The 18434-nt window shown below is 40.5% G+C and overlaps 1 protein-coding gene across 1 annotated transcript in view; it reads left to right on the top strand.

Moving 5' to 3' along the window:
- Window positions 1-18434, top strand: part of POLQ (DNA polymerase theta) — a 57779-nt gene that overhangs the window by 22972 nt on the left and 16373 nt on the right. Inside the window, exons 11-20 of the mRNA XM_074146395.1 lie at window positions 807-1011; window positions 1888-2030; window positions 4399-4592; window positions 4907-5031; window positions 6521-6764; window positions 8661-11803; window positions 12833-12976; window positions 14583-14779; window positions 16250-16490; window positions 17589-17782. Coding sequence (XP_074002496.1) covers window positions 807-1011; window positions 1888-2030; window positions 4399-4592; window positions 4907-5031; window positions 6521-6764; window positions 8661-11803; window positions 12833-12976; window positions 14583-14779; window positions 16250-16490; window positions 17589-17782 — 4830 coding nt within the window. The remainder of the gene's footprint in view (window positions 1-806; window positions 1012-1887; window positions 2031-4398; window positions 4593-4906; window positions 5032-6520; window positions 6765-8660; window positions 11804-12832; window positions 12977-14582; window positions 14780-16249; window positions 16491-17588; window positions 17783-18434) is intronic.

The raw sequence follows: 18434 nt of genomic DNA on the forward strand, positions 1-18434 counted from the left end.
TTGGGCTTGAGCTGAGCTTAGACTTTTTAAATACACAAACATTTGCTTTAATACTCCTACTGTCTTGTGAAAGCCGCTGTGGTACTTAGAACTTGGTTATGATTCCATAGATTTTGAATTTTTAGGAGACCAATGAAATTTCTAAATGTATTTTTCTGCATAAGAGCTATATAAAATATGGTATTGCTTTATAGCATGAAAAAAATCCATTGAAACCATGAAAGTAAGTTTTTAATTAAAGACCTTGCTATCTCAAGGAAGACACACGCATAGAAATGACTCACAAGGAAAAAAGCAGTTATGTGAAAAACAAAACTAAAACAAAATCCAAGGGAAAAAAGATCACTCTCAATCAGCAAAACAATGATGGGGTATAGCATTCATGTTTATTAAGAGAAAACTTCAGTATGCTGAAAAGCCTTAGGAGAACTCTTCCTTGTTTGCTTTTTGTCTTCAGAAAATTGCAGTTTGTGTTCTAACCTTTTAAAAGTATTTCACAGTGTTGGCTAAGCAAAATGCCTAGGGCTAGTCTCAAATCTAAATTGCTACTATGTGTATATTTGCTATCAAAATAATATTTTATAATTCATTCTTTCCCATAGCTTACTCCTCTTACTTCTACCTAAGAAGTCTAACTTCTTGCCAAGAAAAGTCCTTAAAGGTTGGCAGTTGCTTTGCCTGATGTTCCCCTATTGCACTGGTTCTTTAAAACTTAGATCTATCTGATGTATCAATCTATTTGATTCTCTGATCTGATATTCCATCCTACTGCTTCTCTGGCAATAACATACAGTTTTCTTCAACAGATCATAGTTGGAGGAGTGGCCAGCACTCCAGATGATGTGCAGACCTACGCTTCTTGCACTCTTCTTGCATTCAGCTTGAAAGAAAGCAAGTGGGGAATTGAGAAAGCACAAGACAAAGCGCAGACTGGACCTGTTGAGGCTTGTGTGGCGTGGTTGCTGGAAAATGAATTCATTCAGGTTCTGGAATCTGGCAATGATGTCAAAGGTAACATTGGTGTTCTTCCCATTGATTGCAGTTAGCAGTTTTGAATCAGTAAATCTTCTGCAGATGGGTAGGTGTTCAATGTAACTTTATAGTGAGGACTTCCAAGCATTTTTGTTTTTATTTTAAAGAATCATGTGTATCAAGATTTTAGCTTTCTGGAGGGTGTCTTTATACCTGCTTTAACACTTTTTGCATGCACTTGTTCTTCTTGAAAGGCCTCTCTCTGCACATCACCTCTAAGACTGATGCATCCTAGTCTACAAATTCCCAATCTCTAAACAAGGCATACTTTTACTACAGGGTTTGTGCACATTAACTCTAGACTATGATTTTTGTCTTTCTGAAGAACTAGTACATTCTAAGAGTGCAAGTTTCTTCTAGAACTGCTTGATGTACATGGTTGCACTTGATCCTGATTTTGGCTTTTTTCTTAAAATGACTGAGACTCTTACAGTAATAGTAAGAAACCCCGTTACAGGTTTGCTTGCATCTCTTTTTGTGAAAAGATGATAGGAGATACTTGGTCTTCCTAAGAAAGAAGTACTTAAAATGGTAAATCCTAGGTAGGTTGGCAGATGGGATTCCACTGGTTTTTTTTCAAATAGCTATCACAACTGTTAGCCTGAGTAGTAAAAGGGATTCAAGCTTGTTATCTGGCTTCTGAAAAAGGCTAGTTTAGACTTAGGCAAGTCTAAAACTTTTATTGTTTCCATTTTTCTGTCTTCAGAATGGAGAGATATGCTATTTCTTCTTGAAAAGGCAGTTGGGAAAAGTTAGTAGAATTGATATCTATAAAATACATTGCAACCTGAAAATAAGATATAAACTTGCACTGAAATGTTTCTCTGTGGCGTGTGTTTTTTTTTTTTTTAACAGCAAAGGTTTATCATCCAACACATCTTGGCTCAGCTACTCTTTCCTCTTCTCTTTCACCAACTGAAGCCATGGAAATCTTTGCTGACCTGCAGCGAGCTATGAAAAGCTTTGTTCTGGAGAATGATCTGCATATTGTCTATTTGGTAGGTTCCTCATTCTGTGTTTTGTATTTTCTACTGCCAAAACTAAGGAAAGGAGAGAAAGCACAGTGCAGAGTTCTTGTGGGCTCTGTGAACATAGGGGGTTTTTTTGTGCTTTGCATAGCTCATCCTTCACGAAGAAAAGTTTCTTAATTGAATGTTCTTCCGAACTAGTCTGTTCTACAGTGTCTATTCTGTAGGCAGGTGCTGCATGTCTATGTAAGCTCATTGTTGTCACTCCTGACTTTGAAAGATTTCAGAACTTGGTAATTTTTGGGTGTAGGATAATGGTAATTTTTCTGAGACGCTTGAAGTTGAAACACATTGGTTTTGTTGTGTTTGAGATCAGCAGGCTGCATCGCAGATTGCTTTTGGAGGCTCAGAAAACTTGGAGTTTTAATATGGGTTTTGCCAACAAAAAGCCTCAGAACTACACTGCTTTCTTCCTATGGATGGGCTTTTCTTCAGTTCAGTAACAGTCAAGTTCATCTCTGATTTATTTTACTTGCTTGGTGATGATGCCAGGGCTAAAGGAAGGAGTGTGATAAATCTTTTGAGGGGGGAGTGTCCCAAAGTTTGTCAAGATTTATGTGCACGTACACTTAAAAAGCTAAGCAATGCTATTTAAGACCTTTGGAGAGGAAGGCATGAACCTGTGAAGATTAATGAGGAAACAAAAGGGAGCTGCAGTGAACATCTTAAGATTCATCACTGCCAGAGGCCCATCATACAATCATCATCTGAAATTGGACAGTTGTCTTTAGCCTCCTTAAATATAAAGTAGATTCTCTTTACCAGGCAAAATTTGGGCATCTTGCCTGAGCAAAAATGTTCACTCCAAGGAGACTATGCTTGGGGTTACAGGAGTTCTTGAGCAAGGAAACAGGGGGAGGCAAGAGACTGAGGGTGGCTGTCTGTCTGCTGTGTTCATTAACCTAGTTATTGGCTGATACTGTTCTGTTTTTTCTTTTTTTTTTTTTTTTTTCCAATCTACTAGTGTCCCATATGTACTGATATTCGTTGCTTTAGAGGACCACATTATATTCTGTTCTATTTCTACTACGCAAAGTGGACTATTTTGTGTCATGTGCCAGTGAATTTTTTCCCTGTTTGCATCTCCAGAACAGGAAAAAAAAAAAAGATAAATCTTGTTTATGTTCTTGGGTAGAGATGGTGATGGCAATATATGTTTATTTACCCTGTACTTTTTAATTGCAGCAGCTTGTCTAATGTTATTTTAAATCAAATACACTGTTGAACAAAATGTTCCTGATGTTTTTTTCCATTAAGCTAGCCTAAAGCAATTTCTTGCAAGTCTGTTCATTTTCCAGGCTGAAGGTTGGTTTAGTTTTGGTGGCTGCTTTTTTTTTTTTTTTTTTTTTTTAAAGAATTATTCTCCATGTGTTCCTTATGGGCTACAGGGAAATTATCTGCTGTAATGCTTCTTGATTCTCTTAGGCTTGAAAATTCTACTTGTACAAATATGAGACTGAATTCCAAGATAACAATTCCTTGTATTTTAGGAAAGTTGATTAAAACAATTACGTATTTTGTTAGGCTAGGAAAAGAGTTTTCTTTAAAGAAAAACCCCAACCATCTAATAACAAAAGACAAACCTTAATGACCCTTGTTCTCAGCAGATGAGAGGGGGCATGGATGGTTTATAACTATGTAGGCATCTGATATTCTGTGTTATGCTAAATGCTCCTCAACAAGTGTTAGTTATTTCAAAATAATTAATCTTACAGTTTATCAGTACAGATATGAAGACATTTTGTCCCCTCACACTGAAACTGACTTTGTGCTGGCTGAACGATAACAGAATTGGTTTTCTGTCTAGAAGTGTGTGAATGCTCTGGATGGCTTTTTTGTTAATGTTAATAAAAGCTGAGATTTCTTGTATCTCAGGTAAAAGAAAGCTTCATTGAGTTCTGGCAAAATCTATGTTCCCTCCTCCTTTATCAGATTCTGTGGCAGTGGTTAGTGTGGTTGCTAGTGGTTTTAAGAGGCTGATAGATATCTGTTAGTTTTTTTTTTTTTTAATATAAAGTTTTATTTTGTTAAAGGAGAATAAAGATGCAGCTTAGAAATCTTTTAGTGGCTTGGATTTAAGGAGTAATCTGATGAAGATCCCAAATTGTTTAATCATTAGAGTACCTCTATGAGTCACATCTCATCAGTATAAATATTAAAAAAAACTAGGTTAGAAGAGCTTTTACTTTCTTCAGGGTACATGGTTATGACTCAGTGCCTCTGAGTAGTGCGTAGGATGCTCTAACGACATTCCCGAGGCTGTATTTTTGTTTACCCAGAGTTCTGTTCTGTTTGTTTCTCTGAAATAGTTTTTTTTGCATTGTCTTACTTTCTTTAGGTCACCCCAGTATATGAGGAGTGGACCACAATTGATTGGTACCAGTTTTTCTGCTTATGGGAGAAGCTGCCTGCCTCAATGAAACGTGTGGCTGAGCTGGTGGGGATTGAAGAAGGCTTTCTTGCTCGCTCTGTAAAGGGCAAAATCATAGCTAAAACAGAGAAACAGCATAGGCAAATGGCCATCCACAAAAGGTAGCCACAAACGGGTGTGAACGTGCAAAGACTAGAGGTTATAACATGTGGAGTGGATGGGTTCTGTGTCTGTTTTCAGGAACTGGCTCTCTTGCTGTGTGAGCTGATAGCTCAGAGAACCTGGACCTGGTCTGCTCTGGACTGAGAACACTGCTGGCACAAGATATTTGTGCTGATGTTTTTGGAAGCCATCTTCTCTGTTTCTTTTGTGCGCTATGCTGTGTGCCATTCTGTCCTATGCTATCACAGTACATTTTGCCATGTGTCCTAATGTGCCCTGGATGATGATTTTATTTCCATATGTACTTCTACAGATTTTTCACCAGTCTTGCCCTTCTGGATTTAATCAGTGAGGTTCCCTTAAAGGATATGACCAAGAAATATGGCTGTAGTCGTGGCCAGCTTCAATCCTTGCAACAGTCTGCTGCCACTTATGCAGGTGAGTTGTCTGGGCAGAATACCCCAGGAGGCTTAGGCTAGTCTGTTTTCTTTCCTTCCAGATATGGTGATAAGATAGCCACAGTCTGGTACTAACAATAATCGGTCTTGTAAAACCGCTTCCATCTTTATAGCTTAACCTGTGGTTGCCCCTGCTTTGTGATGAAACCACGGTGTGTGCTGTGGGAAGGGGGCCAGCTGAGTGGAATCAAGTAGTGCTATACCGTGCTGAGGTCTGTGAAAATCGTCTGCGGACTGTACAGAAATGTAGTTTGTTCAATACTAAGTATGGAAATAAGTACAAGTCCATTCTGAAGCTTTGCTCAGGAAAGAGTACTTTTAAGCATGGGTAAAGTTTGGGGTCTCTAAGACTTAGCATGGCTTTCTCTTGGTTGCAAAGTTAAAAGGCCAGAAAATACAAATTTATAGTTTTCAAAACGTAGTGGGTAGTTTCTGGGTCATTTATCACCAGATAACAAGAGGTCAGATAACTGTCACCTTTATCTTAACTTCCTTAAGAGGGATGTGTAGGAGTAGAAGTAACAGCCCACCATGTGACTGAGATATAACTTTTTTTTTCCCTATTGCCTCAGTCCTCCATTACTGCATAAGTGGGTCTTCAATTTTTAAGACAGTTTTAGCTCAACTTGCGAAACCCTATGTGTGGGTTGCAGCATGAGTCAAAGCCCCAGAATGAAAAGGTCACGCTCACTGATGCAGAGTAGTTTAAATTAATTCTGGTAGTATAAATAACTTTTTGTTGTAGCAGTTTCATAATTCTCTATTCCCAATGTTAATAATTTTCACAAAAGTAATTTGGGAAGTAAAATGAACTGTTGACGTGACACATAGTTAAGAGATGTGATAAAAGTTGTATTCTATAATCACTGTAAAAATAGTGAGGGATGCCGTGTCTTTCAGTTATTTTCATATTCTGTAGATGCAATCTGTGAGCAAGAAACTGTCTTTTTGCTGCTCTTTTCCTCCTCCCATGTGCTGGGGACTGCAGTTGTAACCTTTTATCATAGGCTTTGCTACCTCCTCTGATGCTCTCAGTAACTGAAGTTCTGCAGACCAAGTTCTGCTCTTATGGACATCAGTGCTGGCTTTCCTCAAAGATCTGTGGCTTCTCTTATTGCCTCTCATTACTGCTTTTTCTGTCTTCTTTTCTTCAGTGTGTTTGGTTCATAGGAATCCTGTTACAGGATATGTATGTGTTTTACACTTTCAAGATTAGTGTCTTTGAAAAAGCAGTGTCATTCAGGATTTCTACCTCACTGATAAACTAGTTAATTCTAGATTAATTAGAGTTCTGTGAGACCACCTCCTAGTCATAGTTACAATAAGCATGAGTTAGTTTCTTTAAGTAATGGGAAGGTGAGAAATGTAAAGTGAGTGCCGATTCAGATGGGGTGGTAGTGGAAATGAATCCATCTTAGTAGAACTGGAGTCAGGTTTAAAACGTTAATTGTAATATTAATGTGTTCCAGGAATGGTAACGGTTTTCTGCAATCGACTGGGCTGGCACAATATGGAGCTGTTGCTCTCTCAGTTCCAGAGCCGCCTCACTTTTGGGGTTCATAGGGAACTTTGTGACCTGGTACGAGTGTCTCTGCTGAATGCACAGCGTGCTAGGACACTTTTCAACGCTGGCTTTGTCACAGTGGCTGATCTTGCTAAAGCCAGTCCTGATGATGTGGCAACTGCTCTGAAGAATTCAGTACCATTCAAAAGGTGAGAAATCAGTAAGTCCAGAAGACAAGTAAAGGAGTTTGCTTGTAAGGTGAAGGATTACATGATGAAACCTGTAATAAAATATGGCAACCTTTTGCGACTTGGTGCCAAACATTAGTTAGAAATAACTTGTAGGTCTCTTTGACTGATCATAGTTATTCCATGATTATTTTGAAATTAATAGAAGCATCTTTTATTTGCAGCATAAGTTTGTGAGACCTAAGTTTTCTTATTCCTCTTTTCAATGCACTGTTTAGACCTGGGTGAATTGTTAATGCTTTCTGGAGACCTCTTGTTGCCTCTAAAAGGCAGTTCTGCCATGTGATCAAATGAGTTGATAATTTATTACTGTATATCATGTGAGGTTATCTTGTGATTTTCATGTTAGTGCAATGACAAGCTTCCTTGATCAAGTACCTGTTGGACTGTGCCATGACACCCGCCTGGTTCATGATCCTGAAGTTTCCTTTCTTTGGAAAACAGTGCATGGAGGAGGATTGATTCATAGAATGGTTAGAGTTGGAAGGGACCTTAAAGATCACCGAGTTCCAACCCCCCTGCCATGGGCAGGGACACCTCCACTAGAGCAGGTTGCTTAAAGCCCCATCCAGCCTGGCCTTAAACACTTCCAGGGATGGGGCATCCACAACTTCCCTGGGCAACCTGTTCCAGTGCCTCACCACCCTCACAGTAAAGAATTTCCTCCTAATACCTAATCTAAATGTCCCCTCTTCCAATTCAAAACCATTACCCCTTGTCCTGTCACTACACTTCCTGACAAAGAGTCCCTCTCCGGCTCTCCTATAGGCTCCCTTCTGATATTGGAAGGCTGCTATGAGGTCTCCCCAGAGCCTTTTCTTCTCCAGGCTGAACAACCCCAGCTCTCTCAGCCTGTCTTCATAGGGGAGGTGCTCCATCCCTCTGATCATCTTCTTGGCCCTCCGCTGGACCTGCTCCAACAGGTCCACGTCCTTCCTGTGTTGAGGACTCCAAAGCTGGACGCAGTATTCCAGGTGGGGTCTCATGAATGCAGAGTAGAGGGGCAGAATCACCTCCTGCGACCTGCTGGTCACAATTCTCTTGATGCAGCCCAGGATGCGGTTGGCTTTCTGGGCTGCCAGTGCACATTACCGGCTCATGTTGAACTTCTCATCCACCAACACCCCCAAGTCCTTCTCCTCAGGGCTGCTCTCTAGCAATTCTCGGCCCAACCTGTATTTGTGCCTGGGATTGCCAAGTCCCAGGTGCAGGACCCTGCACTTGGCCTGGTTGAACTTCATGTGGTTTGCACAAGCCCACCTCTCAAACCTGTCCAGGTCCCTCTGGATGGCATCCCTTCCCTCCAGCGTGTCGACCACGCCACCGAGCTTGGTGTTGTCGGCAAACTTGCTGAGGGTGCACTCTATCCCACTGTCCATGTCTCCAACAAATATGTTGAACAGCTCCGACCCCTGAGGAACACCACTCGTCACTGGCCACCAATTGGACATTGAACCATTGACCACCCTTTGAGTGCGGCCATTCAGCCAGTTCCTTATCTGCCGAGTGGTCCATCCATCAAACCCATGACTTTCCAATTTTGAGACCAGATTCAGATCTGGATCTTGCCCTAATAGGGAGCTAGGACGCAATCTGGGGTACATGTTTAGAAACAGAAACTTGGGGATGCTTCTGGGGTATGCAGCCAGTAATATCTTTTGTTGACATCAGTTCACATATAGAAAACTGAAATAGTTATTTCCTATTGAGTGCATTACATTTTGGATATAGTGCTTCTATGAAGCTAGGAAGCTGTGGAGCTAATTGAAATGGGAGCGAAGCAGAATAGTGCCAGCTCCTTGTGTTGTTTGTTGTTTTTGCATGAATGTTTACATCTGTCTGTTAACTTTCCCATAGTGTTCGTAGGGCTGTGGATGAAGATGAAGAATCAGCAGAGGAGCGTCGGACTGCACGCAGCATCTGGATGGCTGGGATGAAAGGCTTAACTGAAAGAGAAGCAGCTTCCCTCATTGTGGGGGAAGCCAGGGGACTTCTCCAGCAGGATTTGGCACTGATGGGAGTGCATTGGAACCCAGAGTCTTTTCTCGAGACTGATACATCCTCTATGATTAGCAGTGAGTCAGAACTGGAAGACAGCCTAGATAGATCAAGTGGGGAGCAGTCTTCTGAGTCTTCGAGGGTGTTAAACAAAAAGGGGTGCAGAGTTCAAAACCGAAATGGCCCTGGTTCTCAGACTGGAAACTTATCAAATATTAAAAAGGGACATAAAAGGCAACTAAGTGGTAGTACAGAAAACTCCAGATTTGAGAGTGAAGTCCCAGGCAATGATGATATTGTGTACAGTGCTAGAAAACGGCCGAATATGTGCAGAGATAATGAAAATGTAGAAGGAATTTCTCTGGGCAAAACCAAGATGGATTCCAGGAAAGCAATTCCAGAGATCCCTAGTGAACAAGGAAAAACACCGATATTGAGAACAAAGTCTTCAGCATCTAGATTGATAAGAAGTACGGACATGCATTTAAACCGATCTAGAAATAAAAATACTATTTCCAAACTGCAGAGATCACTTCTTGAAGATTCAAATATGCTTAGCATAGACATACAAAAGCCGCCTGCTTTCCACCCCACTATCTCTACAGATAATTTTTTTTCAGACCAAAATAATAAGGAATTTATGGAAACAGGGTCTGTAACTCGTGAAGTCTCAAATTCTGTACAGATGCAGGAAATTAATTTTGGGAGGAAAAACAAAATGGAAGGATTATTTACAGAGCCTGCCACCACTAATGAAGGCAAGCCTAAGGGGAGAGCATGTTTTCAGGCACCTGTTATATTGCGGGGTACTCCAAACATCAGTGTGGAGACACATAATATTGTAGGAAGTCTAGTAATACCTAGTAGTGCTAGGACACAGAGAAATGAAAATACCGATGTTAAGCAGAATAAAATTAATAAAATTAAAAGAGATGCAAGCTCTGCTGAAGTGATGATTGGTAGGCAGCAGATAGCTTTAGACACAGATCACGATAATGTAACTGCTAGCTGCTCTGGAAGTGGAGATATCCACCGTGGCAGCAGGATACAGAAGCCTGTGCATTTTTGTCCTGGTGAGGATAAATCCTGCCATATTGAGATTCAGAATGGTGGCAAAAATGGAAGCAAAAAGCCCAATGGAATATTGTTACAAGCTGGAGCACTGCAGAAAGCCGTCAGTCATCCTAAGGATTTTCTGAAAGACTCTCTAGTAAAATCCAGAGGTGTTTGCAATGCAAATGATGTTCAGAATGGTCCATCCTCTTATCTGTTTCCTGACTGTAGAGACTTTGGAGAGAGCTTCCAGTTGGATACTCAAACTGAAATGATAATAAAACAGGAGGGAGCAGCTGGAATCTCAGGACAGCAGGGAATACAAGGTTCAGAACTGGCAGCAGTACCACGACAGGAAATCTCCAAGAAACTAAGCACTTCACGGACTGAGAATGCTACTGATGAAAGGCTGGCTGCAACAGTTAGGAAGCAGGGCTTATCGAGTCTAATCACAACAAATAACCTTACAAAAAACACAGCTCAGCACTGCAGTAACAAAGTTTTGGAGTCTGGAGGCCTTATTTTACAGCCTGTAGCGAAGGAAATAGAATCTGCACCTTGCCTTAAAGACAGTGATTTCTCAGTGACTGACTCCCAGCTCCACAGTTTTCTACAAGATTACCAGACCCAAAATTCAGTGAAAGGGGAGAGTGTATCTAAAGACCTTAGTAAAGCAACCTCCCCTTTTGGTAAGGAGCACATTGTACAAGTAGAATGCCACCCTGGTCCCGAAACAAGCCTGAATATGAGTGATAGCTTGCTGTTTGATGATAGCTTCAGTAATGTCAGTGACCTTTCAGCTGTTCACATTGTGGAAGCTGACAGAAAGGACCTAGTGGAGAAGCAAGAGGCTTTGCTTCCTGCCGATGGTCTTTTGCAGAACCTAAGGTCTGTTCAGAGTAAGTTTGATGTCAGTGGCAATGAGAGAGAGCATGAGGATCCTGTGCAGCATAACAATGTGTCTCTAGCGTCCTCTGATCTAGTAGCTGAAGTTTTAGATCATGCAAACTCACCATCTTTTCTGGAAGATCTTCCTTCTCCATTTCATGGTCAGTCAGGATTAAGAAACCTAGTGATTTGTAACAATGACCCCAGACCAAATGATCTAGTAGGAGATCAAGGTGAAAAACTCCAGAGAAGCCAGCAAGCTTTAGAGAAAAAAACCCATCCAGTGGTGTGGACTGACTACTCGTTTGAACTAAGCCCAGGATTGCAGGATGTATTAGACAAATGGCCTAGTCCCTCAGGCATTGAACCAGTTTCAGTAAGCTCCTGTTTGAAAGGAAAATTAGTTGCTCCTATTGTTAATCAAGAGCCAGATCCAGTTTTAAAATCTGACTGTTGTCAGCCAGAGCCTTTACCCACTTGTCAGCATTTAAAAAGCTCCTTCAAGGTTAAAAAAAAAGGAACAGAAAGTGTGGATCTTCAGAAAACAGACTGCGTAACACTTTCACTCAAGGGAAACAACAGAAAATCCTGTCCTCCACGAGATAGTAATAACGCGTTTATTCCTCCAACACCCCCCAAAGAACTTTTTCCAAAGAGTTCTGTTTCTTTCTCTGTGAAATCTGCAAGGAAGAAACAAGTTGCCTGCATGAATGAAGGGCAGCTGGTTCAGCCACAGCAGAATAGCGAGGGTGATGCAGAGCAGCAGGTAAAAACACTCCAGGTCAATCTTGGGAGTGTAGATCCCAGTGAGACTGATGAGGTAAAAGATGATTCCATTATAGACCAAGGCTTTTCACTGCAGCTATCTCAGGATGTTTTTCCACTCATTCCCTTAAGTGCTGAAAGTTTCACTATTATTGATGTAGCAAGTGATAAAGCACTTTTCCAGACTTTTGTTGCAGAATGGAAGGAGAAAAGCAGATTCTCCATCTCAGTGGCATGTGAAAGAACAAAATGTCTAATGTCTCCCAAATCAACGATTGGTGGCAAATTCAAAAAAGGTCAGTTCTGTGTTCCTGTGTGTTATTTTGTGAACAGCAGGGTGGCATCTTCAGCTTAAAGCAGGAGTGGAGAAGGAAAGGGTTTGCAAAAAAGGAGGAAAATTACTGATACTAATTTGATTATTGTCACTGAATAAAGCAAAGGAGCTGAGTGTTAGTACAGGGTGGAGAACTGTTGGCAAACATTTCATTGGTAGGTCTTTGGTGATAGTGATGAAATGTTAGCAGCTTGTTTGTGAGAATACCTAATATTCTTAACGTTTCATTGTGTACCTAATTTTGAAATGGATCTGGGTTGTGCAGTGCCTTTATCCTGTGTATCTTTTGATGTCATAAACAAGTTTTAGGATATTTTAAAATGAATAGTATATTTAACAGTAAATTGTACAGATTGTTCAGGGTCTCCACTGAACAGTGTTACTTGCAGGATTGCCTCTGAACCAAGGTTAAATATTTTTGGGTTTGCAAAAAGTAAACTTGGTTCAATATATGCTTGTGTGAAATTCAGAGATGTCTCTGGGTTGGTGCAATATTGCCTCATTTCTTTTTTTTTCCACAGAAGTATTCATATGCTGCAGTTTGCTCCTGCTTCTGTAGAAACATACTCTTTCTTTAAAATAACAAGATTAAGCAGTTAGATTCTTTGCTGTCATATTGCCATAACAACAACAACAGAATTTCTTAACTATCAAAATAGACTTTTGACAGACAAATGTGAAATGTTTTTGGAGTGGAAGGAGGGCATTACGTTTCTCTCTCAACTCTTGAAGAGATTGCTAGGAAAGGCCACAGTTTTGCAGGGATACTATAAGGGTAGTTGTTTCTATTAAGATAAAGTTTTGCTATTCTAGACATGTTGGGTTTTTTTCCTGAAAAGAAACACAGATTTTTCTCCCTATAGATAAAAATGAAGGTATATATTCATTTTTAAGAAATTTAGGTTCAACTATGTGTATTTATATTTTCAGGGTCCAAACTCTTATTTATGGGTGCCATTTTATAATTGTAACTTAAAAATTATTCCTTTAGTAACTTCTCCTCAGTGGATGCAAGTTAAAGATGATGGATTTCCTGTCCAAGGCTGTGAGGACATCTTGGTAGTTGGACTGGCAGTATGTTGGGGTGGAAAAGATGCCTACTATATCTCTTTGCAGCAGATGCAAGACCAGACTGGTAAGTGAGCAGACAGGCTGTGCTGTGCTACGTGACACTGAATTTCAAGAAAGTACCTTCAGCAGATCACAGAATCACAGAATGGTAGGGGTTGGAAGGGATCTCTGGAGGTCATCTAGTTCAACCCCCCTGCTAAAGCAGGTTCAGCTAGAGCAGGTTGGACAGGATAGTGTCCAGGCGGGTTTTGAACATCTCCAGAGGAGGAGACTCCACACCCTCTCTGGGCAGCCCGTTCCATTGCGCTGTCACCCTCAAGGTACAGAAGTTGAGATGGAATTTCCCGTGTTCCAGTTTGTGCCTGTTGCTTTTTGTCCTATTGCTGGGCATCACTGAAAAAAGTTTGGTCCCATCCTCTTGACACCTCCCTTTAGATATTTATAAGCATTGATGAGATCCCGGCTCAGTCTTCTCTTCTCCAGGCTAAACAGACCCAGATCTCTCAGCCTTTCCTCATAAGAGAGATGCTCCAGTCCCCTGATCATCTTTGTAGCCCTCTGCTGGACTCTCTCCAGTAGTTCCTTGTCTTTCTTGAGCTGGGGAGCCCAGAATTGGACACAGTACTCTAAATGTGGCCTCACCAGGGCAGAGTAGAGGGTGAGCATAACCACCCTTGACCTGTTGGCCACACTCTTCTTGATGCACCCCAGGATACTATTAGCCTTCTTGGCCACAAGGGCACATTGCTGGCTCATAGTCAACTTGTTGTCCAGCAGGACTCCCAGGCCCTTTCTCTGCAGAGCTGCTTTCCAGCTGGTCAACCCCTAACCTACACTGGTGCATGGGGTTATTCCTCCCTACGTGCAGGACCCTACATTTGCCTTTGTGAACTTCATTAGGCTCCTCTCTGCCCAACTCTTCAGCCTGTCCAGGTCTGACTGAATGACAGCACAGCCTTCTGGTCTGTCAGCCACCCCTCCTGGTTTTGTATCATCAGCAAACTTGCTGAGGGTCGACTCTGTCCCCTCATCCAGGTCATCGATGAATATGTTGAACAAGACTAGACCCAGTACTGACCCCTATCAGGAACACCACTAGCTACATGTTCTACAGATAGGTTCTTGGAAGTCTTTTGAGTGTCCCAAACCCAGCTCAGCTGTGTGGTGGAGTGATTTAGCCATATTATTCAGCAGTCTTAAGTGTTGAACACCCTTGAACATGTTGCTGTGGATACATCTCTGGTGCTATATAATAAAAGCAGGTAATGGGCTCAAGCACTGGACTGCTGAGCAGGTGTATGCCAAAGTGTTAGCTTATTGCAGTGTTGTCTTTAGCTTGCTTGCTTTTCTATTCAACGTCTTCCAATTTTTGCAGAACAAATCTGACACTTGAATGCTGAACATAACCCAGTCTGTGCTATGTGGGCTTGTGGCTAGGGTTTGATTCCTGGCTCTCCTTTGTTTAGTAGTGCAGACACAGCGTATTGCTTTTGGGAGCCTTGTCTGGTTTGATAAAATATATAATATCGGTATAGATTTATTGTTACTTATTCACAGTCCAGCTGTAGGTTTTTGTGCTTTAGGTGATTGCATTCAAGATTTTTCTCTTGCTTTTCTTATCGCACAGTGGGTAAAAAAGGACTATTTTTTGCTTGTATTTCCTGCCTTAGAAATCAGTATGAGTTTGGCACCACCACCTTTGGACAAAAACCTGTCTGTAACAGAGAGACTGTATCATCTGCAGCTGTACTTGCAGAAGAAGCCCAAGCAGGAGCGCTCACTTGTCATGTATAACTTCATTCAGCACTACAAGACTCTGGTGATGGCTTGTGGCATCTCCTTGGAAGGCAGTTTTGAGGACCCAAAGGTTTGCAGGACTAAGAAATTTAGCTTGATAAAACTACTAGTATAAACACACCATTAGAAAGACGGGAGTACCTTCTGGTACTTTCCTTCTGTTATTTCGATTTGAATATGCACACCTGTCAGGGGGTTTAGTCAAATTTTCTTCCAATGGGAATTCTAGTATTTAGAGGACGCTTCTTTTGCTGTGTGTGTTCATGGTGCCCACAAGAGAAACAGAGCAGGTTCAGTGATAGGTTAACACACTAACCTTTCATGCCTGACTACTTGGGTGGGGAGGATGAGGTTAAATCTGTCCCCTGTACCAGTGGACATGGTTGAACTCTTGTTTTGTTGCTATAAGAAGCTTGGGACTAAAGTGGCAGAAGTGCTTCTGGTCAGATTATTGATTCTGATTTACCTGCTATGTGTATGAACCACCTTGCTACGACTATTTTCTCAAAACATAACAAAGTTTGCATGAAACTTCAAAATGTAGGTTCAGGTACCATTTGTAACTGAAATGAAACACTAGAAAAGAGATAAAAGCACCTTCTTGTCCTTGTTAGGAAAAGCTCTAGATGCATAGAAAATTCTGGTGTTGATTTTTAAAGCTTGCATCACACATGGGCTGAATAACTTCATGGCAGTATTAAAGTCTGCAAGTGAGCAGCTAAGGTGTTCAACAAAATGACAAACTTAGCTTTTCAAGCCGACACACATTTTTAGGATAAAATTAAAGAGCAATAAAAGTAGCACACTTCACTGCACTGTTCTATGTGTTAAATGGAGTCATATTTGTTTATTTTAGTGATGCAATAAATGTATACATACACAGACACATGCATTCACCCCCTCTCCTACAACCCCTTCCCCCCCAATATACATGTAGTTTTTACCTTCTGCTTGCATGGCATAGACAACGCAGAAACCTGTGTTGTGTCCTATTTTGACACAAGAAATTGAAATATAGCTGTAAGTGAAATTGCTTTGAAGACAGTGGGAGGTATGAGGCTTACTGCGAATAAAATTTGCCTTGCAGAATTCTTGGTACTAGTGCTGATGTGCAAAAAAAGAAAAGGAGAGCTCAGCTTGACTAATATTCTAGATCAATAGCAAGTTCTGTTTTTTACAAAGTCAGTTTTTAGATTAAACATGTTTTGATCCTGATTTTCACATTTAATCCCCTTTTTGTTAGGTTATAGTAAATGAAAAACATTGAGGACAACACTTCTAGATGTGTTTAGTTGACAGAGGATAAGGTTTTCAAATGCGCGGAATTAATTTTGAGTGAGAATGAAGATTTTTAGTGACTTATGTCCTCTTGGAGGTTTTATCTGAAATCACATAACTCTTCCACAATTTATTCCAGTCTGCCTGACGAATTAAGAAAAATAATCTACAGTATAACCTTGCATGAACACCCAGTTAAGTATTTATGTTGTATTATGACTAAAATGGAAGAAAAGGTCTCATGGAGCTCTCCCTTTTTAAGGTTGCATGTTGGCTTCTTGATTCTGGCTCTAAGGAACGTACACTTCACAACATGGTGACTAACTTTCTCCCCAGTGAGCTACCTCTACTGGAAGGGGTAGGCACCGGCCAAGGGGTGCAGAGCCTGGGGCTTAGTGCCAGTGGAGATCATTCTGGGCGATACAGAGCAGCGATAGAGTCTGTGCTTGTCTTCAATGTCATGAACCAACTCCATAATGAATTACGGAAGGAAAATCTCACAGGTAAAGAGAGTTCCTCCCATTGGGGGTAAAGATTGAGGGCAAAGGTAGCTGTGCTACCACAGGGTCAATGATCAATGGAGAAGAGAGGAGATTTGGAAGTTCTTATCTAAGTATATTCTGTGGCAAAATGCTGATTTGTTAAAAGAGGGCACTTCCCTTTGAAGTACATCTGTTTTGTCAAATATTAAATTAAATTTTGAATTAAAATATAATTTTTATATCCTAAATATCCACCAGTTCTATTGGTTAAGGCAATAGCAGAGTATATTTTAAGTCTCTGAATCAAGCAGATCTTTACCTCCCAGGTGAGTACCCTGGCCAATCTGAGAGGACTTGTGGGTCTGTATGTGGTTTCTCATGAATGTTCAAAAGCTTTTGCGTTTCCTTGTCAGAAGCAATTCCTAAAATCCTCCCATGATGTCTGAAGGAGATTTCTTCCTCTTTGGCCTGCCTGTGGTAGTATTGTTTGTCATCAGTGTTTTGTGTCCATGAAACTTTTGTGATCCCATAGTGAATGATCCCATGTGTTTGCACTAATATTGGATGAGTGCTTGTCTCTGTCTAAAAATAATCAAACAAAAATAAAAAAAAAGAGCACATACCTATTCATGGGCTTTATGATTTTTTTCCCCTAGATTGTATCCAAAGCCAAAGATTAGGGTCCAGTCTTACTGAAGTCTTTTACTGCAAGTTTACCGCATCATTTATAATCGTGACAACTAAACCTTGAAGTGTTTTTAAAAGATGTGGGTGGCGGAATTAAAGTGTATCAAGCTAGCTTTACATTAAGCATGTCTGCTGTTTATAAAATGTTGATATACAAAGAGATGTGTATTTCTTAGAAAAAAGATTTTTGACAGAAGTTGTTATTCTCTTAAATATTTTGTGATAAAAAATTCTGGAATACTTCTTACTATGAAATTTTCCAGAAACAAAAGTATTTAAACTAAATCTATATTAAGAGATTTCAGTGTGCCAGGAAATTCAGGATTTTAAAAAGTGAAGATTCCCCAGCTATTTTTTCATGAATCTGTTGTTCTGCATTTGATCTGGTTTTGATGTTACAAAAGTTTTTCTTGGGGTTTGTATTTATTACAGATGTATTTTCTAAAGTGGAGATGCCCACCCATTATTGCTTGGCTCTGCTGGAGCTGAATGGCATTGGCTTTAGCACAACAGCATACGAAACCCAGAAACAGGTCATGCAAGCTAAACTGAGCGAGATTGAGACCAAGGCCTATCAGCTGGCAGGCCACAGCTTCTCCTTGACCAGCCCTGATGACATTGCAGAGGTACGTGAGGGTTAGGGTGGGAGGGGGAGAATTTTCACAAGTTACCCTCAAGAAGCTTTTGCTTAGACGAAGGAAAAAGCCTTCTTGTGCAGTTTGCCTTCACGTTCATTATGAGCTTGCTGCCTGCAAGGTGCTGTGCACCTGGTTGGTACTGTTCCTGCTCGTTGCTGATCATTCTGGTTTCTGCTAACTTTGGCAGAAATAAAGAAGGTAGAAGTGGAAATAAGCATGTTGGAAATAAAAAAACAAGTGGAAATAAGCATATTGTTTGTATAAGACCTTGGCTTCACTTGGCGCATGAGATGGTCTGCCAATGAAATGGCTTTTGGAATATTTTGGATGAATGGTGCAGGACTAGAGAAGCTTTTTTTCAATACCAGTATTCTGCACACGAGATGTGATGTGCTATCATGTAGTCTTGAGTCTAAGAATAGTTGTACTGAATAACTTGCATTGTTACCCTTGTTCCTATACAAACATGAAAGAGGAGGAAAGACTGCTTGAAAGTTTTGAATCAACTACTGTCTGTTTTTAATAATTTGTATAGGACTTTTTTGTTTTGTTTATTTTTTTTTAAGTCTAAGAAATAGATTTCTATATAAATTAGCAATACTTCTATTCCTGAAGAACTTTACTATATATTTTTTTCATG

The sequence above is a fragment of the Numenius arquata genome, chromosome 1, assembly GCF_964106895.1.
Source record: "Numenius arquata chromosome 1, bNumArq3.hap1.1, whole genome shotgun sequence".
NCBI lineage: Eukaryota > Metazoa > Chordata > Aves > Charadriiformes > Scolopacidae > Numenius > Numenius arquata.